Source organism: Sus scrofa, chromosome 1 (genome assembly GCF_000003025.6).
Source record: "Sus scrofa isolate TJ Tabasco breed Duroc chromosome 1, Sscrofa11.1, whole genome shotgun sequence".
NCBI lineage: Eukaryota > Metazoa > Chordata > Mammalia > Artiodactyla > Suidae > Sus > Sus scrofa.
The window spans coordinates 135,793,311-135,817,477 of NC_010443.5; the positions used below are offsets into that span (position 1 = coordinate 135,793,311).

The 24,167-nt window shown below is 34.8% G+C and overlaps 1 protein-coding gene across 9 annotated transcripts in view; it reads left to right on the plus strand.

Moving 5' to 3' along the window:
• The window catches only part of DPH6 (diphthamine biosynthesis 6), a 445,353-nt gene that overhangs the window by 215,753 nt on the left and 205,433 nt on the right, over nucleotides 1–24,167 (plus strand). For all 9 annotated transcript variants that reach the window (XM_021098165.1, XM_021098179.1, XM_021098184.1 and 6 more), the window contains exon 10: nucleotides 18,529–18,697. In XM_021098165.1, coding sequence (XP_020953824.1) covers nucleotides 18,529–18,539 — 11 coding nt within the window. In that variant the 3' untranslated portion in view covers nucleotides 18,540–18,697. The remainder of the gene's footprint in view (nucleotides 1–18,528; nucleotides 18,698–24,167) is intronic.

Here is a 24,167-nt window from a genome sequence, read left to right on the forward strand (position 1 = left end):
TTTCCTTTCATTCCCCTTACTCCCTTAAGTTTCTATTTATAGGTTTTTGGAGGATGATCTGACTTTATACAATAAATACACTTATATCTCTACTGTTGTAGCATCTTCTGAGATTCTTTATAATCTCCTCACTATAAAAAGTGAATAATTAGCTAAATTTTATTTCATATTTATTGTATGCCTGACCCTAACTCATTTATCCTTACCCTGTGAGTTAGATACTGTTATCCCCACTTTACAGATGATGAAACTGGGGTACTTAGAGGTTATCTGGACCAGGTTTATACAAGTAGTCAGTTGGTGGGATACACATAAACAGCTGGCTCTTATGCTTCGGCTTTTAGCATCTATTCTGTATAGCCTCTTCAGTGATACACCTATAATTTAACTCTGTTATTGAAAGGTTAAGTAAATATAAAGGTACTTTTATCTAGCTATGTAGCTTTAAATTTTTAAGTGAGAAATTTAAGTATAGACATTTGTCATAGGTTATAAAATAAATTACTTCCAATGTAATTCTAATAGCAATGGCTTCTCAGTGCTGATGCAAAACAAATACTTACTGGATGAATTCTGTTGGTGAATTTTAATTAGTGATTATGAAAATAATTTCTCACTGTTACTAAAGCAGTTTAGCAGCAGAATCACTTTAGAACAGTAGCTCATAAATAAATTCACCTTGGACAAACAACAACAACAACAACAAAATGGAGCTCCTTTGGTTGCTGGGAACCTCCATATGCCGTGGGTGCGCCCTAGAAAAGAAAAAAAAAAAATGATACCACTTAGGGTGAACAATAGACTTTTGTAAAAGTGTCTAAATGGAGCAGTAACTAAAAAGGTGAGCTGTCAACTTCACTATTTCGGAAAGCCTCTGACTTTGGGAACAAAGCGATGCTGACAAAGTCACCTCTACTATTCAGAAGTGAAAGTTTGATAGCACTCTGTAAGCAACAATATCCCATGAAAAAAAAACAAAATGTTTCCCCACTTTCCCCAAGTTGCACATTTTCTTTGTTTTTGTCCCATAGATATGTCCATTGAAACACAACCAAAAAATGTTTCAACACAGACATAAAACCCAAATCTCTATAAGACAGCTTGTTTAAAGGCATTCATAGGAAAATGGCATGTCTAAAATATGTTATACCTTAATAACATCATCCTTAAGTAGAATGTTTTTTAAATGTCATGTTCAGAAATTGACCTTAACTTTTTACAATTCCAGTTTAATTACTTTATGTATATACTATATAGGATTGAGGAGAGATAGTTTAAAATTCTTCTTAAACTCATTCAGAAGCAGTGTCTTCATTATTTTGCCTTTATTCTTTCATTAACTATGTTTAAATAAACTAATATGTGAGTGAAATTTTTAAAATTTGGTGAAAATTAAGATCTTTCCAAACATTCAAATATATTCATAAATTCATTAAAAAATTATTTAGGAGTTCCCGTCATGGCGCAGTGGTTAACGAATCCGACTAGGAACCATGAGGTTGAGGGTTCGATCCCTGGCTTTGCTCAGTGGGTTAAGGATCCGGCATTGCTGTGAGCTGTGGTGTAGGTTGCAGACGCAGCTCGGATCCTGCGTTGCTGTGGCTCTGGCATAGGCCGGTGTCTACAACTCTAATTCACCCCCTAGCCTGGGAACCTCCATATGCCGAAGGAGCGGCCCAAGAAATGGCAAAAAAAAAAAAAAAAAAAAAATTTGGATTCCTACAAGCAAATATATTTAACCTGAGATTAACATGTTGTCTGTAGGCATATAATATGGTTCAAAGCACAAGTACAAATTAATAATCTGATAATTTTTACTAGTCAAGGATACGTCCCAGAATATATAACAAATATTTTGGAAAATATGGAAGAAAAATTGAGAGATATGGAAGGAAAATCTGGGAGGCCCCCCTTTAAATAAATAGAACAGAAATAGATGGTAGAGCAGAGGTCATTTTTGAAAAATAGAAGACAATTGTTTTTAGTTATTAAGGACAAAATTATTCAGAAAAAAAATCCCACCCAAAGCTATTGGATGGTATCAAGTTACATTCCACCACTCTAGGGCAAAAGAGAAATGAAGTAATACAGAAAGGGCAGTGAGAGAAAATATTAAATAATACAGGTATAATACAACCAAAACTTACTAGAAGATGACATCAATGAAGATTGAGAAGCAGGAAGATATATGTCTGTTCAGAATTGTCTTTTTTTCTGAGAAGTATTCCATTGTATGAATGTACTATAATTTATCCGTTCTATGATGGACATTTAGGTATTTTATAGGTTTACAAATAATATTTCTGTGAATATTCTAGTACAGATCTTTGGTTCATATATGTATGCATTTTTATTGAGTAGAATTCCTGGGTTTTCTAAAGTAGTTAAAACAATTTACACCCCACCAGCAGTGTATTAGAGTTCCATTTATCACATAGCCTCACCAACACTTTGTCTTATCAGTCTTTTTAGTATTTAATATCCTAGTGAGTACATAGTGATATCTCATTGTATTTCTAATCTGTAGTTCTCTGATCATATTTTCTGGCCACTCGGAGGTCTTCTTCTGAAAAGTACCTGTTTAAGTTTCTTGTACATTCTCCTACAGGATTATCTGTCATAATTTTTAATTAATTGGTAAGAATTCTTTTTCTGTTTTAGATGTGAGTTGTCAGATATGGGTGTTGCAAAATCATCTTCTATACTCTGGCTTCCCATTTTAATCTCTTAATGATGTCTTTTGATGAACAATTCATTCCTTTTCTTGTCTTTTAAGGTTAATGCATTCAGTGTCTCATTTAAGAAAAATCTTTCTCTGTTTCAATGTTATGAAGACCATATGGTCTTCCAAAAGCTGTATTTTGTCTTTCACATTACAAATATGGACTATGAACACTTTGTTAAATTACTCTTCAAAATTACTATTCAAAAAGTTTGAACCAATTTATATGCCTACTAAAATGTGTGTAAGAGTTCCAATTTACTCAGACTTGCCAAATCTGGCCCAAACTTCCTATAATTAATATCTTTTATTTCTATCAATATGGCAATTATGATGTAGCTTTTTATTGTTATTGAAATATGAGATATTCAAGACATACAAAAATGTTAAAAAATATTATGTAAAAAACACATTCATGTATCCATAGTCCAGAAATTTTTTTTTGTTATATATAGACTAGTTGAAATAGTTTTCTAAATGCAAGAGATGAAGCACTTTCAGAGTCTTGGTCAACCATCTCTTATTTATAACGTTAGTGTGATAACAGTTTCTAACAAAATTACTGGCAAAGTAAATTTTCACAAATGTCTGTCTCAAATCATTCTGGGGGTGAGAGGTTTACATCTGTATAAATAAACGAAATTTTCACTTATGAATTGATACCTGGTATGAAAATTATGTTTCTATGTGAAAATCACTCAGTTTAAAACTCTTGGCATTAAAATGTCATGAACCTAAATAGTGCGATGGAATCATGGGAAGGATCATCTCCAAAGGATTAAAAAGCAATAGAGTGTCTTAATGGTCCCAAAATAGCATTGCCTAGCACACTTACTCGATATAGACTTGCTCAGAAAAAAAGAGATTGGCCATAGTAATAGATGACGTTCAACTTGTGAACCTTTGGCCCATATCTTGTCTACTGCTGTTTGGGAGTAGCTGTTGGTAACCAGAACACCTCATTTTACCAGAATGATAATACAAAGACATCTGTGTCTCCCAGTCAACATGAGTAGAAGCAGCTCCATTCTAAGGGTATTAAAAGCAAGCAAACCAGCCAGGTGTTGCCAGAAAATGGGTCAGGAAACCCTTAAAACCTGAACATCTTCCTCAAGGAATAGCTCTGGGTTGGGAGCCCCAAGTCGCAAATGTAGACACATTCTGTGTAACATGATTTCAATTCAAAATCTCTCTTCAGCTATTAGACACTTTTTAAACCACAGATGTGAGAGTGGAAAGTTTCTAATTCTCCTTACTACTTCTATACAAGAGAAGTTGTAGAAGAATTCTTAAAATCCTTTGACTATTAGTGGTATCCTCTGTTTCCTGGGTATAAATTATGTTGAGTGTCGTATTTATCAAAGACTTTCAAAACAGACAGGAATAGTAAAAGCTCATCTGGGCCAAATCTTTACTCTTTGGCAAAACTTTACTTGAACTCTGAAAAATAGCAGTCTGTTTTTCTTTGAAATGTACAAAAAAATGAGACTCAAAAATCTTTCTGATAGTCAAATGTTTCATAATTCTTAAAGCAAGAAGTTCCTTATGAATGGGATTTTTTTTCAGATTTTAACACTAAATCTTTAATACTTCCTTAGGGATTTTCCTTTACCTTTTTTTTTTTTTTTTTATCTTTGGTTCACTTTTAAGTATTAACTTGCATGTCAGGCTATAACATTTCAGAATAATTGAAATTCATTTTCTTAGTACTTCAAGAAAGAATGTAGTCAATGTATGTTGAATAAGTAAATTTAGTGGCCCACAAAAGAAATGGATGCAGCATCCCAAGAATGGCTCTTTGCTGGTGCATGAAACAAACTGGTTAATATATTTGACTCAATTTTTCAGTGTAAAAAAATAAAATAATGGTAATTTTATTTTTATTAGAGTAGTTGATTTACAGTGTTTTGTCTATTTCTGCTATACAGCATCGTGTATATGTATGTATGTATACACATTATTTTTTTCATACTATCTTCCATAATGTTCAGTCTCAAGAGATTGGATATAGTTCCCTGTGCTTTACAGTAGGACCTCATTGCTTATCCTTTCTAAATGTAATAGTTTGCATCTACCAATCCCAAACTCCCTGTCCTTCCCACTTCTTCCCCCCTCCCTCTTGGCAATGACAAGACTGTTCTCTAGGTCCTTGAGTCTTTTTCCATTTTGTAGATAGGTTCATTTGTGCCATATTTTAGATTCCACATATAAGTGATATGTGGTATTTGTCTTTCTTTTTCTGACTTGTTTGTTATTATGAGAATCTCTGGTTGCATCCGTGTTGCCACAAATGTCATTATTTTCTTTTTTATGACTGAGTAGTATTCCATTGAATATATGTACCACATCTTCTTAATCTGTTCATCTGTTGATGGACATTTAGTTTGCTTCCATGCCCTGGCTATTGTGAATAATTCTGCAATGACTATAGGGGTTCATGTATCTTTTTGAGTGAAAGTTTTGTCCAGATATATGCCCAGGAGTGGGATTGCTGGATCATATGATACTTCTATATTTAGTTTTCTGAGGTACCTCCATACTGTTTTCTATAGCAGTTGTATCAATTTACATTCCCACTAACAGTGAAGGGGGATTCCCTTTTCTCCACATCTTCTCCAGCCTTTGTTATGTGTGAATTTTTAATGGTGGACATTCTGACAAGTTTGAGGTGGTACCTTATTGTAGTTTTGATTTGAATTCTCTAATAATTAGTGATGTTGAGCATGTTTTCATGTGCCTACTGGTCATCCATGTGTCTCTGTGTCTTTGGAGGAATGTCTATTTAGGTCCTCTGCCCATTTTTCAATTGGGTTGTTTGTCTTTTTTGCTGTTGAGTTGTATGAGTTGTTTGTATGTTTTGGAGATTAGGCCTTTGTCTCTTGCTTTATTTACAACTACTTTCTTCCATTCTGTAAGTTGTCTTTTTGGGGTTTTTTTATGTGTTTCTTTTTCTGTGCAAAAGCTTTAAGTTTAATTAGGCTGCAAGGTTTATTTTAGTTTTTAATTGTCATTATTCTAGGAGGTGGATGAAAGAAGATGTTGCTGTTATTTTTGTCAAAGATCATTCTAGGACTTTTATAGTATATGGCCTTACATTTAGGTCTTCAATTCATTTTGAGTTTATATTTGTGTATGGTGTTAGAGAATATTCTAATTTCATTCTTTTACATGTAGCTGTCCAGTTTTTAAAGCACCTCTTATTGAAGAGACTGTCTTTCCTCCACTGTGTGTTCTTGCCTCCTTTGTCATAGATTAGTTGACCATATGTGCTTGGGTTTATTTCTGGGATTTCTATCCCGTTTCATTAATTTGTATTTCTGTTTTTGTGCCAGTACCATACTCTTTTGATGATTGGAGTTTTGTAGTATAGTCTGAATCCAGGGAGTCTGATTCCTTCAATTCTGTTTTCCTTTTTCAATATTTCTTTGGCTATTCAGCATCTTTTGTATTTTCATACAAATTTTAAAATATTTTGTTCTAGTTCTGTGAAGAAAGCCCTTGGTATGATAGAAATTGCATTGAATCTGTAGATTGCCTTGGGCAGTATAGTCATTTTGACAATATTGATTCTTCCAATCCAAGAGCATAGTATATCTTTCCTTCTGTTCATGTTGTCGTTGATTTCTTTCATCAGTGTCTTATAGTTTTCAGGTCTTTGCCTTTTTAGGTAGGTTTATCCCTAGGTATTTTATGCTTTTTGATGCAATGGTAAATGGGATGGTTTCTCTGATTTCTCTTTCTGATCTTTCATTGTTAGTATATGGAAATGCAATCTATTTCTGTGTATTAAATTTTATATTCTGCAACTTTACCAAATTCTCTGATGAGCTCTAATAGTTTTTTGGTGGAATCTTTAGGATTTTCTATGTTCAGTACCATGTCATCTGTGAACAGTGATGGTTTTACCTCTTTTCCAATTTGGATTCCTTTTATTTCTTTTTCTTCTCTGATTGCCGTAGATAGGACTTCCAAAACTCTTGAATAACAGTGGTGAAAGTGGACATCCTTGTCTTGTTCCTGATCTTAGCAGAAATGCTTTCAGTTTTTTACCATTGGGAATGATGTAAGCTGTGGGTTTATAATATGTAGCTCTTATTATGTTGAGGTGGATACCCTCAGTGCCCACTTTCTGGAAAGTTTTTGTCAGAAATGGGTGTTGAATTTTTTCAAAAGCTTTTTTGCATCTATCAAGATGATCATTTATTTTTCAGTTCGTTGGTGTGGTATATCACACTTAATTGCAGATAAAATAATGTTCATTTTAGGATGAAGAATTCTACTAGTATCCATGAGGATTTGGGTTTGATCCCTGGCCTTGCTCAGTGGTCTAAGGATCCACCATTCCCACAAGCTGTGGTGTAGTTCGCAGAGCTGGCTCAGATCTGGCATTGTAATTGCTATGGCATAGGCCATAGCAGCTCTGATTCAACCCCCAGCCTGGGAACTTCCATATGTCACAGGTGTAGCCCTAAAAAAATAAAATAAAATAATGTTAATTTTGCAAGCAGCTTCAGCACTTCATACAGAATTCTTTGAAGGTTATTTTGTTTTCTATTTTCTTCTATTCAAAATATATAATATATATGTTAAAACCTGCTTCTTTTACCTGCTTTATTGATGATTAGCTCCTCAGCTATCTTCCAAGCATTCTTTGCCTGAAATTCTCAGTTCTAACTGGAATATCCTTCAAGAGAGTACTTTCCCTCACGTTCCTTAATAATTAAGTCCCATAAAGTCACTGATCATCTCCAGGTTCATTTCATCCCAAGAATTTTACTGCTATTTTTCTGTTTTATTCATAATATTCAGTCTCATAAGATGTGATTCTGGCTTCTTCTTTTCCATGTTAAATCCTCTTTGTTTTTTTGTTTGATGAAGATTTATCTCATTTCTAGTTCTGTGGAGAAAGTAAGGGACAGCAGTATGTGGAAACAATCAACAACCTTTAAGAAAATGGTGTTAACATTTCACTGTTTACAATCTTTCATTGACAGTGGATCTGAGAAGTTCCAAATCTCAGATCTATTGTACAGGACACTATAAGCAATTTCAGAGGTCAGAAATTAGATCAAATTTGTTTTAAATGAAATTTGGGTAATGATTTATTTCCTTACTCTGACTATTGTTTGCTGAGAAATAAGCTATTAAAACCATTGAGATTATTCACTGAAATTATTAATTCTGAAATACAAAACAATGGATTGTTTTTTGCATAAAGTTAGCTTTTTAAAGTGTATGCATTGATTTTATCTTATCATAATCATACAGAAAAATGTATACAGGCATTTATATAGAAAAAACCTTGACGAGTTGCTGTAGCTTTTTTCATAAAAATCTAAAGTTTATTTAAGTCACACTTCATAAAAGTGTGACTTTTATAAATGGCCAAATTGTGATAGCTTTAAACTCATTACTGTAGAAATGAGTAAACTAAGACCCACAGACCAAAGACAGCTTGCTAACATTTTGATACCACCTACAAGCTAAGAAGGCTTTTACAAATGAATATTTGCAATGTATTAATGCCAGGGAATACTAACTTTTAATACTTATTAAATGAATTGTTATCCAAAAGAAAAAAAGAACTTCATTTTTCTCATTAGTAAACGTGTAGATTTATAATGTTCTAGGTTATTATCATTATATTCTGAATTTTGTTAATTAAGCAATGTGTTTTCTAAATTTTTTAGATTTTCTATAATTTGCTAAGTTCCATGTGATATACTCAATTTTGCCTCTTGCTTTCAAAGCTTAAAATATTTACTATCTGGTCCTTTACAGAAAAGTTTGCTAACCTCTGCATTATGCCACCTCTAAATACTGAATCACATTAATCCATGATCAAGACCATAAACATTATAAATGGAATATATTTTGCATAATTTTCTTAGCAAAGTTATAATTTTCCCAAACTGATAGATATATCTTTTCTTCTGCAGCTACTATTAAATCTAAGAGATTAGAATTGAAAGGTATTATTCTGGTCCATCTCCATCTGAAAATTGTGAAAGATTTCTCAGTTATTACTTCAGCACATGTGACCACATTTAAGCACTGCTTCCTTCAGGGTATATAACTATTACTGTTATGTGGAGTGAAGGCGGCATGAATGCCTGACACCAGTCACTTCTCTGGTTATCTCCTTTAATCCTCATTCAGAGTTCATGCTCTGATATCCCTGACTCTGAATACTGTTCTTTATCATGCTCTTTCCTATTGGTATGGTGATTATGTTGCTTTTCCTACTGATGTGGCTTTTGTGCTTTCTAGCATGGATTATTATCACAGGTTTCTTTTAATTCCCTTTCTTACCTTTTCTCACCATTTCTTAACAATTGTCAGTAATTTAAAAATGAAGATACACATTCATGGTAAAGCTAGATAAATAAAAGGATTCTGAAATATAAGGCAAGAAAAATTAATATTGGAAAGTGGCATTGGCCATGAGGTAATGAGTGAAACCTCATGGAACTAGTTCACTTTTCCTTTTACTCCCTTTTAGTTTATCTCCACATCTCCGGTCTATGGTCATTTTCATCTGGTCTAATTTGGCCTTGTTTCCTTTATCCTTAAAATAAATTATTTCAGGCATAATCTTAAACAGCAGAACATCAGATGTTTTGTTGTTGTTTTGACTATACAAGACTAACCAGGAAAATTTACTAATATTTGATTATCTTTTCCAAGTATTTTGAAATATATAACCTCCAAATTAAAACGTGAAAGAAAAAATAAAAAGATTTTGATTGTACAATATAAAATGCTTAAAGAAAATTCCAGTAGCTTGACAGAGAAGTCAGTTTTTATAGGAAGTTTTCTAGAAATAAATCTTCATTTAATTTTGGTACAGGACACTATGCTAGGGACATACATTTTGAAAAAAGAGTAAAAAAGGATTTTTCTATGACAAACTTAGGGAAAATTATAAAAATAATCTTTCTATAAAACAACCTAAGTCCCATCAGAAGTAAATAAGCAGAAAAGAATTTTTGGCGAGAGAATGCTCTAATACTTAGTAGACATGGGATACAGGAATAGAGTATTGTGGCATTAACCAGGGAAACTTGTACTTTCTCCAGGATATCTGCCTTGCTCTAGGCCCATTCTGGGTAGCACAGTAAGCAGTATCCAGCCATGAGCAGGCTACCCCATCTGCCCCCAGAAGCAGTGGAGGACAGTGACTCAAGATTTGAGAAGCTCTTTTCCCATCTGGCAGATAAAATTAGAAATGCTCATTTGATGCTCTGCACCTAAGGGCTTAAGTGCCTGACATCTACCAGCCATTTAATATGTAGGGAACCCTAAGATTACACAGACTTCATTGGCTCTGAAACCTAGTTATTTCTGCTTTGTTTCCTAATGAATGGATTAGATCCACCTTTGAGTTCATATTGCTTCCAACACTGTTTTCTCAGGCCTTATCCTGTTTTCCAATGATTCCTTCAAATCTTTGATTAATTTCAAGAAATTAAAAAATCTTTGATACTCCTAATTTTAGAAGCCTCCCCCACTATATGACTCCCTTCAAACTAAGAAGGAATTATCCAGGTGATAGGAAGAAAACCAAATTCAAGTAGGATCATGGAATCCTAGAGAAGATACCTTCAAAGGTAGTCAAGTGTTGAGTAGTAGTCATTACTACTCAACAGATGAAGGCTAAGAAGAGAATATGTTTGTCTTATGCAGGCCTCAGTGGTTTTTTTTATCCTTTTTTTCCTATTGCTGATAAATTTCCATGATCCTTCTCTATCTTCACCATTAGTACCCTTTTCACACAACATTGATGGAATATCCACTATATCACCACCTTCAGACTAGAGTTATTATAGAGGAAGAACAAGGACCACCATATTGTAGGATCGTGGAACTCCAAGGAAGGCTTCCATAGAGTGAGTGTTTGGCAGTGTTTATTGCTGTTTGGGCTTAAAAGTTAGGGAGAGTGCTGTGAAGGATAGGGAGGTGAAATAGAAGAGATATTTTTAGGATTGGGAAGATTTTTTCATCCATTTTAAGAGAAGAGAAGAGCCCACAGGTGAAAGATTGAAGATACAAAAGGAAGGAGTGGGGAAGGGAATGGATATGCTTCTTATGCTGAAGCAAAATTGGGAAAGCAGAGTCCAGATGAATTTACTAAAACATTAGTGGAGAGTTGGAATTAAGATGAATGGCTACCATTCCAGTAAACTAGAAACTTCTATCAGAACATTTGTTTAGAGAGATGTGATTGAGATGGTGGAATAGAAGGACTGGAGCTCAACTTCTCTCCTAAAAACAACAAAATTTACAACCAAATACTGAGAAATCTTCAACCAAATGGACCAGAAACTTTCAAAAAGATATCCTACTCCAGAAGAAAAATAGGAGGCCACATCAAGAGGTAGGAGGGGTGATTACCTGATATAAGCAACCCTATACCTTACAGGTGGGAAGCCCTACAGACTGGAAAGTAACTGGTTCACAGAGACTCACCTACAGGAGTGAGAGTTCTGAGCCCCACATCAAACTCCCACGTGTGGGGATCTGGCACTGGGAGAAAGAGCCCCTGGAGCCTCTGGCATTTAAGGCCAGTGGGGCTTGTGCACAGGAGCTCCATAAGACTGGGGGAAACAGAGACCCATTCTTAAAAGGCTCACACAGACTTTCACGTGGACTGGGTCCCAGGGCAAAGCAAAGTTTCCATAGGAATCTGAGTCAAACCTGACTGCAGTTTTTGGAGGACATCCTAGGAAAATAGGGGTGAATGTGGCTTGTTGTGGGGGAAGAACATTGGAGGCAAAGCTTTTGGGAATATCCATCTGTGTGCCATTCTCTGGAGGTGGCCATTTTGGGAAAATATGGCCCCACCTATCAGCACTCAGAAGTCCCAGGCCAAACAGCAATCCAGGTGGGATCACAGCTCCACCCATCAGTAAACAGGCTGCCTAAAGACCCCCTAGGCACACAACCAGCTAATCTCACCCAGAGACAAAGCCCCATCCACCAGAGGGATAGGTATCAGCTCCACCTACCAGTGGGCAGGCATCAGTCCCTCCCATCAGAAAGCCTAGAACAAGCCCCAGTTCCAACTTCAGTCTCAAGGGGGGAAGATACCAGAAGTAAGAGAGGCTACACTCTATTATCTGTTAAAAGATCACCACACCAAAAACCTATAAAAATGAAAAGACAGAGAACTATAACTCAGATGAGGGAGAAAGGAAAAACCCCAGAAAATCAGCTAAGTGATGAGATTCTCAGCCTCAAGGAAAAAGACTTTAGACTGCTGATGCTGAAGATGATGCAAGACATTGGAAATAAACTGGAGGCAAATATGGATAACTTCGAGGAAACACTGAGCAAAGAGGTACAAGATATAAAACTTATATAACACTTAAACAAGAAGAGATGCAAAATATAATAAGTGAAATTTAAAAAATCACTGGAAGCAGCTAAGAGCAGAATACAGGAGGCAGAATGAATAAGTGAGGTGGAGGACAGATTAGTAGAAATTATGTATGCAGAACAGAAAAGAGAAAGAAGATTGAAAACAAATGAAGAGAGTCTCAGAGAAATCTGGGACAATTGTTAAATGCACCAACATCCCTATTATAGGGGTACCAGAAGAAGAGACCAGAGAAGGGGACAGAAAAAATATTCGAAGAGGTAATAGCCCAAAACTTCCTAAACATGGGAAAGGAACCACTCACTCAAATGCAGAATGTGCAATGAATACCATATAAAATAAACCCAAGGAGGAATACCCCAAGATGCATATAAATCAAACTGACCAAAATTAAAGACAAAGAGAAAATATTGAAGGTAGCTAGGGAAAAGAAACAAATAACATACAAGGGACCCCCAATAAGGTTATCGGCAGATTTTTCAGCAGAAACTCTGCAGGCCAGAAGGGAGTGGGATGATATATTTAATGTGATGAAAGGAAAAAACCTCCAACCAAGATTACTCTGCCCAGCAAGGCTCTCATTCAGATTTGAAGGAGAAATAAAAAGCTTCACAGATAAGCAAAAGCTAAGAGAATTCAGCAACACTAAACCAGCTTTACAACAAGTACTAAAGGAACTTCTCTAGGTAGAAAAGAAAAGGCCACAACCAGAAACAAAAATACCACAAATGACAAGGCTCACCAGTAAAGATATATATACAGTAAAGATACGAAATTATGCCAACAAAATCAGAAATCATAAGAGGAGGGTAAAAATGCAGGACACTGGAGATGCACTTGCAATTAGAGACCAACAACATATAAAATCTCATATATATATAGATTCGTATATCAAAACTTCAGAATAACTGCAAACCAAAAATCTACAATTGATATACAAACAAATAAGAAAAATCAACTCAGATACAACACTAAAGATAGTCATCAAACCACAAGAGGAGAAAAGAAGGGAAGAAAAAACAGCAACAGAAACAAATCCAAAGCAATTAACAAAATGGCAATAAGAACATTCATATCAATAACTATCTTAAATGTTAATGGACTAAACACCCAACACAAAGACATAGATTGGCTGTATGGACACAAAAACAAGACCCATATATATGCTGCCTTCAAGAGACCCACTTCTCTTCTAGGGACACATACAAATTGAAAGTGGGAGGATGGACTAAAATATTCCATGCAAATGGGTATCAAAAGAAAGCTGGAGTAGCAATAGTTATATCAGACAAAATAGACTTTAAAGTGAAGAATATTTTAAGGGACAAAGAAGGACACTACCTAATAATCAAAGGATCAATCCAAGAAGAAGATATAACAATTTTAAATATTTACACACCCAGCCTAGGTTCACCACAATATATAAGGCAACTGCTAATAACCTTAAAAGGAGGAATCGACAATAACACAATAATAGTGGGGGACTTTAACACCCCACTTACAGCAATGGACATATCATCCAGACAGAAAATCAGTAAGGAAACACAGGCCCTGAATGAAGCATTAGACTAGATGGGCTTAACAGATATTTATAAGACATTCCATCCAAAAGCAACAGAATACACATTCTTCTCAAGTGCACATGGAACACTCTCTAAGATTTATCACATCCTGGGCTACAAATCCAACCTCAATCAAAGCTTGGTAACAAGAAAATTGAAATCATATCAAGCATCTTTTCTGACCACAACCCTATAGGAATGGAAATTAACAATGAGAAACAAACTGCAAAAAACACAAACATATGGAGACTAAAATACATGCTACTAAACAACCAATGGATCCCTGAAGAAATCAAAGAGGAAATTAAAAAAATACCTAAAAGCAAATGACAACAAAGATACAACACTCCAAAACCTATGGGATGCATAAAAAGCTGTTCTGAGAGGAAAGTTTATAGCAATACAAGCCCACCTCAGGAAACAAGAAAAAGCTCAAATAAACAAACTAACTTTACATCTAAAGCAGCTAGAGGTAGAACAGACAAGACCCAAAGTTAGCAGAAAGACAGAAATCATAAAGATCAGAGAAGAAATCAATGAAATAGAAATGAAGAAAACCATAGAAAAGATCAATGAAACGAAAAGCTGGTTCTCTGAAAAGATCAACAAAATCAATAAACCCTTAGCCACACTTATAATGAAAAAAAGACAGAGAACTAAAATCAATAATATTAGTAATGAAAAAGGAGAAGTAACAACGGACATCACAGAAGTACAAAGGATCATAAGAGACTACTATATGCAACTATACGCCAATAAAATGGAAAACCTAGAAGAAATGGACAAATTCTTAGAAAAGTACAATCTTCCAAGAGTAAACCAAGATACAATAGAAAAGATGAATGGACCAATCACAAGTACTGAAATTGAAACTATTAAAAAACTTCCAACAAACAAACGTCCAGGACCAGATGGCTTCACAGGCAAATTCTGTCAAACATTTAAAGAAAAGCTAACACCTATTTTATGAAACTTTTCCAAAAAATCACAGAGGAAGGGAAACTCCAAAACTCATTCTGTGAGGCCACCATCACCCTGATACCAAAACCAGACAAAGACACCACAGAAAAAGAAAATGACAGGCCAATTTCACTGGTGAACATACGTGCAAAAATCCTCAAAAAATACTAGCAAACCAAATCCAACAATAACATTAAAAGGATTGCACATTGTGATCAAGTGGGATTTATCCCAGTGATGCAAGGAGTCTTCAATATCCAGAAATCAATCAGTTTGATACACTGCATTAGCAAACTAAAAAATAAAAACCATATGATCCTCTCAATAGATACAGAAAAAGCCTTTGACAATATCCAACACCCATTTCTGATAAAAATCCTTCAGAAAGTGGGCATAGAGGGAACCTACCTCAACATAATAAAGGCTATATATGACAATCCCACAGTGAACATCATTCTCAATGGTGAAAACCTGAAAGAATTCCCGCTGAGATCAGGAACAAGACAAGGATGTCCACTCTTGCCACTACTCTTCAACATAGTTTTGGAAGTCCTACCCACAGCAATCAGAGAAGAAAAAGAAATAAAAGGAATCCAAATTGGAAAGGAAGAAGTAAAACTATCACTATTTGCAGATGACATGATACTATACCTAGAGAATCCTAAAGACTCTACCAGAAAACTGTTAGAGCTCATCCATGAATTTGGCAAAGTTGCAGGATACAAAATTAATACACAGAAATCGATGGCATTTCTATACACTAACAATGAAAGGTCAGAAAGAGAAATTAGGGAAGCAATCCCATTTACTATTGCATCCAAAAGAATAAAATACCTAGGAGTAAACCTACCTAAAGAGACAAAAGAACTATACTCTGAAAACTATAAGACACTGATGAAAGAAATCAAAGATGACACAAATAGGTGGAAAGACATACCATGTTCTTGGATTGGAAGAGTCAATATTATCAAAATGACTATCCTACCCAAGGCAATCTACAGATTTAATGCAATCCCTATCAAATTACCAAGGACATTTTTCACAGAACTCGAACAAAATATTTCAGAGTTTGTTTGGAAGCACAAAAGACCCAGAATATCCAAAGACACCCTGAAAAAGAAAAACGGAGCTGGAGGAATCAGGCTCTCAGACTTCAGATTATACTACAAAGCAACAGTCATCAAAACTGTATGGTACTGGTATAAATATAGAAATATATATCAGTGGAACAGAATAGAAAGCCCAGAATTAAACCCACACACCTACAGTCATCTAATCTATGACAAAGGATGCAAGAACATACAATGGAGAAAAGACAGCCAGTTCAATAAGTGGTGCTGGGAAAACTGGACAGGCACATGTAAAAATGAAATTGGAACACTCCCTAACACCATACACAAAAATAAACTCCAAATGGATTAAATACCTAGATATAAGACCAGATACTATAAAACTCTCAGAGGAAAACATAGGCCAGTCACTCTCCGACTTAAATGACAGCAACATCTTCTCAGATCCACCTCTTAGAGTAATGACAGCAAAAACAAAATAAACAAATGGGACTTAATTAAAGTTTCTGCACAGCAAAGAAAACCCTAGACAGAATGAAAAGACAACCCACAGAATGGGAGAAAATCTTTGCAAATGAAGCAACTGACAAGGGATTAATCTCCAAAATTTATAAACACCTTCTGCAGCTCAATACCAAAAAAACAAACAACCTCATCAAAAAATGGGCAGAAGATCTATCTTGACAGTTCTCCAAAGAAGACATACAGATGGCCAAAAAACTCACGAAAAGATGTTCAACATCACTCATCATTAGAGAAATGCAAAACAAAACCACGATGAGGCACCACCTTACCCCAGCCAGAATGACCACCATCAAAAAGTCTACAAACAATAAGTGCTGGAGAGGGTGCAGAGAAAAAGGAACCCTATTACACTGTTGGTGGGATTGTAAATTGGTGCAACCACCATGGAAAGCAGTATGGAGATTCCTCAGAAAACTAAAAACAGAGCTACCATTTGACCCAGCAATCCCACTCCTGGGCATCTATCCAGAGAAAACCATGACTCACAAAGACACATGTACACCAGTGTTCATTGCAGCACTATTTTCAATAGCCAAGACATGAAAACAAGCTAAATGTCCATTGACAGAGGAGTGGATCCAGAAGATGTGGTACATATACACAATGGAGTATTACTCAGACATTAAAGGGAAGGAAATAACGGCATTTTTAGCAACATGGATGGACCCAGAAATTATCATGCTAAGTGAAGTCAGTCAGGCAATGAGATACCAAAACCAAAAGCTATCACTGACATGTGGAATCTGAAAAAAGGACACGATGAACTTCTTCGCAGAACAGATACTGACTCACAGACTTGAAAAACTTATGGTTTCCAAAGGAGACAGTTTGGGGGGTGGAGAGATGTGCTGGGGTTGTGGGATGGAAATCCTATAAAATTGGGTTGTGATGATCATTGTACAACTATAAATGTAATAAATTCACTGAGTAATTAAAAAAAGATTACATTTGTTTAATTGCTCAGATAATTCAAGTGAATTACCATAGAAATTTATATATTCATTCAATGCACATTTTAACAGCTTATATTTTTCCATCCTACCAAAATTTCATTGAAATGACACATGAAATGAAAAACAATAATAAATCTATAGCAGCTTCAGAAAGCAGGGAAGAGTGCTATTAGACGTGCAAATTTCTGGAAGATATAAAACAAATTGGATAAATTGATGGCATATCTCAACCAAGGGGAGGCTGCAGCGCCACAGAGATAGAAAATATCCTCCCAAAGAAAAGAAACCTATTAATAAACCCAAGATTAAAGGGTGCAGGGAACTGAGAATGGTTATTTTTGGTTGGCAGGATGGTAGAACAGCACCAGTGTCCTGCTGTCAGTGTAGCTGATTCTTCGTACAGGATGAAGCCACAAATCTGGAAATCCAAATATGATCTATTAGAATCCCAAAGGAGATTTTAATGGGATAGGATCTGTCCTGATTGCTGAACCCCAAAAGTCAAGGTAGTGCACCCCACCAAAAGACATGCAGTGTTACACAAGCCGCCCTGACAGTGTGGCCAACACCATGTAGTCATCAACATCCATTGCTTTCAGACTCAGGGAAATGCTGTCACATTAAATACACTCTATGTAACAATGGTCAATAATCCTTGCTTATAAATATGAATAGGTAACCAAGACCAAACATTCAAAAGTAATCCAAGCCCAAAGAGGCATCAAAGTCAACAGCAAAACAATACAAACTTTGAGGAATTTGATTTGGGAAATTATAAAAAAAAACTTTTGGAATTATTTTATTTACTATCTTTAGTGACTTTCAGGTGGATAATGGCTTTTTTAAAAAAAATTGCTGTGAAAATGAAATCATTAGTGATCTTTAAAAATCACACAGGTTAGCAGCCAAAGATCAGCTTAGCGAACTGTTGGAAGGTTGAATGGACTAATTCTCACATAACCTCACGTAAAATGTCAAAGAGGTGAGAAGTATAGGAATTTATTGCACGTAATATCCTTCCTGTTTCCTTTTTGGATTTGCAAATTCTCAACTTTATTGCAAGTCTTTTTTAATTTTCCTTTCCCAATTTTATTTTATACCTTCCATAAATTCGTTCCTGTTCTTGTATGGTAGTAGCACTCTTTTAACTTTGCAGCATTGCTACAAATATATTTTTAGATTTATATTTCTACAGCCACTTCAGTAGAATATGGAAAGGGATAAGAAATAAAAATTTAGATTCTATCAGTTACTTTGAACTACAGTAATTAAGGAAGATCCTTTACACATTGATTTTCTGGATTTTGGTTTTGATTTTTGTTTTACCTTGTATCTTTGAATTTGGTTTATTTTTCAGAATATGTGTAGAAACTATGTTGCCAGAAGAAGTACTTTTCTCAGTAGACTGCCTTGTCCATCAGAGTGATAGGAAGATTGGTTATGGGCTCTCTCATCCTAAAGAGGTTCTGCATGTTCAGAGTATTTCTCATTGGACACCTGCTAGCATTGGACCATCAGTCTATCAGGTTAGTAGACATGCTTAAGATTTTCTTCTCTTTGTGGCAATTAACTAAATATGCGAAGGAAGTTGACAGGTTTGTTCTTTTTTAATAACAAGGTTTTCAATTCAACTATAGTCTTTATCATATTAGTGATCCCAGGTATGTATAGTGACATCTTTAAAAAGGGAAAGTTTTAGAGGGATACATAATTAAGAAAAGCAAGCCTATTTATTATTTCATCTATGAAATGTTAAAACACTATTTAGATTTTTTGGTAATTAACTGAAAATAAATATAAGCATATTCCTATGTCACAGTCTTAGTTTTGAACATGAAACAAAGATTTTTTTATTTTTTTGGCTATTGTTTTCTAGCTTAATTAAATGGTGGTCAGAGAATGTGCTCTAGATGATTTTTGGTCTTTTGCAATTTGTTGAGGCTGGCTTCATGGCCCAGGACATGATCACTTTTGGTAAATGACTCATATGCATATATATTATTTTATTATTTTATGAATTAATATATGCATATTGTATATATGCTAATTACGATAGGTTTATTAAAAGTATTCTTTAATACATGCATCCCAGTGTTCACAGCAGCACTACTTACAGTAGCTGGATATGGAAACAATACAGGAGCCCATCAATGGATGATTGGTTTAAGAAGATGTAGTATATATATTTACACATGTATGTACATATACATATACACACACATATGCACACAATGGAATATTACTCAGCCACAAAGAAGAATGAAATCTTGCCATTTGCAGCAACACAGATGGACGTAGAGAATATTATGCTAAGTGAAATAAGTCAGAGAAAGATAAATAACATATGATACCACTTGTATGTGGAAGCTAAAAAATAATGTAAATGAATCCATATACAAAACAGAAACAGACTTGCAGACATAGAAAACAAACTTATGGTTACCAAAAGGGAGAGGGAGGAGGGACAAATAAAGAATATGGGATTAACATGTACAAACTACAGTACATATAATGGATAAACAACAAGGATTTACTGTATAACACAGGGAATTATATACTATATCTTATAATAACCTAAATGAAATACAATCTGCAAAAAAAAAACCACTAATCACTGTGCTGTATACCTGAAAATAACACAGTATTGTAAATCAACTATACTTTAATTTTTTAAAGTATTCTTTAGATCTTCCATAGCTTTGATTATTTTTTTCTTTCTTTTCTTTACCAGTAATTGAGAGAGGTAGTTTAATGGAGTTGTCTTCTCCTTTAAGTTTTATCAATTTTCGCTCCAGATAATTGAAGGTAAATGAGATCAAGTTTAGAAGTGTTTTATCTTTCTGATGGATATCCCTTTATCATGCATCCACTTTCAATGTAGAATAACTAACTACACTGAACCAAATTTTTGGTTAGTGTTTCCATTGGTATGCATTTTTTCATTCTTTCACTTCCAAATTTTGTCTCTTCTTATAATTAAAGAATATCAACTGTAAGCATCATCTAGCTGTATTTTTAATGCAGTTTGAAACTATTTGCCATAATCGGAGCAATTACTTTTAATGTAATCAGTCATGCATTTGTGTTTATACTTATCATCTATTTTCTCATTTTCTCACTGGATTCATTTTTCTCCTTCTTTACATTATTTAAGCTTGATCATATTTTGTTCATTTTATTCATTCTTTTATATGTTTTATTACAAATCCCAAAGAACACACCATTCAGCTTGTACTTATTGCAACCTAAGGTAATTTCATATATTTAAAACTTCCTGGACAATGCTAGGACTTTAGAATACTTTAAGTCCATACATCACTGTTTTTTATGTTATTGTTGTCATTCATTTTAGTCCTGTTTATCTCTTATTCCTCAGAACACATCATAAGTACTATTTTATCAGTATTCATTTATATTTACCCACATTTTACTGTTCCTCTTGAATTACTGTTTCCTTGGAATCATTTTTCTTTTTCCAGAACTCATTTTGTATTTATCTTAATGACCATATGCTGGCAACAGTTTCACTTACTTCTTCTTTGTTTGCTAATGTCTTTATTTTACTTTCACTTTGGGAGGGTATTTTTAGTGGGTATAAAATCTTAGGATGACAGTTTCCTTTCAGCAGCTTAAAATATCATTCCATTATCTGTCTTTAATTATTATCGTTGAAAAGTCAACTATCATTCTTATTTCTGTATTTTGAAGGTAAAATACAGTTTTCCCTTTCGCTATTTTCAAGGCTTTTTTCCCCCTTTGTCTGTAGTTTTCAGCAGTTTTACTATGATGTGCAGTTTTCTTTGACTTAATCCTTTTAATTTGGAAATTCTTTGCCTTTATTTCTTCAGTTTTTTCCTGTACTGTTTTTTCTCCAAGATGCCAAGTAGGTGTAATTTTTATTCACCAAATTTTAGCCCAAATACTTTATGATATTTCTTCTGGATACCTTATCCTCTTCTCAGCTTCCAATATTCTATTTAACCTACCTATTGAGTTTTTAACTTGTTACTACATTTTCAGTCTTTGAATTTCTATTTGATTTTTTTTTTTAGAATCTGTAAGTTCATGCTATTTATTTTTTGAAGCTATTAATCATAGCTCTTTTTATCCAACCTGATAAATGGATCATCTATTGATCTGGGTTTTTTCTCCTGTCCTATTTTGTGCCATATCTGTTTTCTTGTTTTTTATTAATGCTAAACTGTAGTAACTCTGGATAATGCTATGTTCTCAATGGATCTGTTTGACCAATAAAATGTTGGTAGATTACCTTATTCTAATTCTTGTACTCAATTTCATATTTGGTGATGCTCAATCTACCTTTTGGTTAGCTCTGCTTTTCTAGTATGTGGATACCGGGGTTTCTAATTGAGATCCTGGGGGTTTCAATCAGGATTTCTCCCCCTTGGAAGTGTCTGAATATTTTATATATTTAAAACTTCTTGGACAATGCTAGGACAATGCTATAGTTTTTGTACCCTTTGAACTGTGACACTATAGAAAATCTTACTCGGCCAGATCTTCATTGGCTTTCTTTCCTAGCCTCTTTTTCTCCTGTTTTGCATAATTTCATAATTCAGCAAATGATTTCTTATTCTTTAGTTCATTTATCTTTTGGTGAAATGCACACTTTATTGTTGTACTAAATCTTATAAAATAATTGCATGCATCATAAAGCATGTACTTTTAGAATATACTAACTTGTCTTATCTTAGCTTTAAAAAAAAAAAAAAAAAAAAAAGGCTTCTTAATATAATCTGCTTTCCCTGGAACCTAAGTTAAGTTTATTTGTTTTACTTCACTTTCATTTTCTTAACCAGGCCCCCAGAACTTATATCATTAAAGTAGTTATTCTTGTTTGGAACAGTCATAAGATTACAAAATTTAGCATTGGAAAGAACGTAAGACATCATTTTCTGTTGGCTAATCTCCCACACAGTGCAGAAATGTTTCCTGCAGCATCCTTGGCATATGCTTATCCGGTCTCAATTTGGATATCTTCAGCAAAGGAGCTCATCATTTCCTGAAACAAACCATTCTGTTGGACAACTCTATTTTAAAAATCCTTATGTTGAATTTAAATATGCCTCTTCATAACTTATACTCATTTACTCATTGTTTTAAGTTTCCCTTCTGGAATAAGTCAAAACAAGAGAACATTTCAGATAGCTATATTTAAAGCAGATCTAAGTGCCATTCTTATCTTTTTTATTTTATTTTATTTTTACTTTCTTTTCCCAAAACATTGAACATAATTTGCTAAACTTGGGTAATAATCATAAGGAATGCTATCTGTTTGGTAATAATTTAAAAGCTATCTTTTCATTATATAAGTCCTGACATTTTTGAAGACAAAAATCCTCTTGTAATTATCTTGAACTACATTTTTACATACAAAAAAGAGTAAGAAGACTGCCATTTATTTTCAAAGATGACACTACATGACCTTATGTGAGAATATAGAGAAAACCAATATTCAATTGTAGAGATGTGATTGAAATCTGAGGGAATACATTTTTGTTTCCTTTCCATATGTAAACTATCCTTAAAACCTATTGCTTGTGGGAGTTCCCGTCGTGACGCAGTGGTTAACGAATCCGACTGGGAACCATAAGGTTGTGGGTTCAGTCCCTGCCCTTGCTCAGTGGGTTAATGATCTGGCATTGCCGTGAGCTGTGGTGTAGGTTGCAGACGCTGCTCGGATCCCGCGTTGCTGTGGCTCTGGCGTAGGCCGGTGGCTACAGCTCCGATTCAACCCCTAGCCTGGGAACCTCCATATGCCGCGGGAGCAGCCCAAGAAATAGCAACAACAACAACAACAACAACAACAACAAAGACAAAAGACAAAAAAAAAAAAACCTATTGCTTGTGAATTAATAATAATGACAATAATCTTATAGTAGCTAATAATTGTTGAGTATTTACTATGTCCTTCATGTGTCTCGTCTCTACTTTTAGACAAGATTGGGCATGTTCAGTGTTGTATGGCTGTAGATGATCTTGTCTCTACTTTTAGACTGAGTTCTCTGCTCAGTAAGAACTCTCTAATCCCTTGCAATGTAATTTATGATCCAAACAGAATATTTTGAGAGACAAAGAAGGTAATTACTCTGAGACAATACGTGGTAACCTGGAACTCTCCAGGGAGAGCCGAACTTAAAGTCACTCTTCTTAAAGTTGAATTCCGATTATTCCATTGGCTGACACTTTGCCCAAAAATCTGCACATATATGCCACACTGTTTCATAAAGCTCCAAAAGGCATTTTTAAAACTGTATTATGTCCTGACCTCCTTATGACTTAAGTGCCGCCTAAACCCCACCCTCTCCATCACATTCATGATGTAATTTAATTTTTCTATGTAGAATTTACTACTTTTTTCATTATTTGTCAAAAATGAAAAAAGAATTGTTCTTGTTCCTCTGTCCTTCAGCTAAAATGGAGGAAAGAGTAGAGCTTAGAAGTCTATCCACCTGTCCACCTGTCTACCCATCCTCGGACAGAAACTTATCAGCCCTTAAGATAGTCTCAAGATGAGAGAAGAGGTAGAGTCTGAAGAATCAAAGTTGTTGTGTTGGCAGCACAGCTGAAATGAATCCAACTAGGAACTATGAGGTTGTGGGTCAGATCCCAGGCCTTGCTCGGTGGGTTAAGGATCAGGCATTGCTGTGACCTGTGGTGTAGTTCACAGACGTGGCTTGAATCCAGTGTTGCTGTGCCTCTGGCCTAGGCTGGTGGCTACAGCTCCGATTTGACCCCTAGCCTGTGAACCTCCATATGCTGCAGGTGTGGCCCTAAAATGACAAAAAAAAAAAAAAAAAAAAAAAGAATACAAAGTTGTGTTTATAATCCCGAACTTCCAGACGCAATTAGAAGTCTGGAACAGGAGGAACAATTAGTACTTCCAAATTATTTTGGAAAAATTCTATTTTTGCAAAAGTAATCCCATAATCCCTAAAGAATGCCATCCTCATTCTAAGCAGGGTTCTAAGTCTT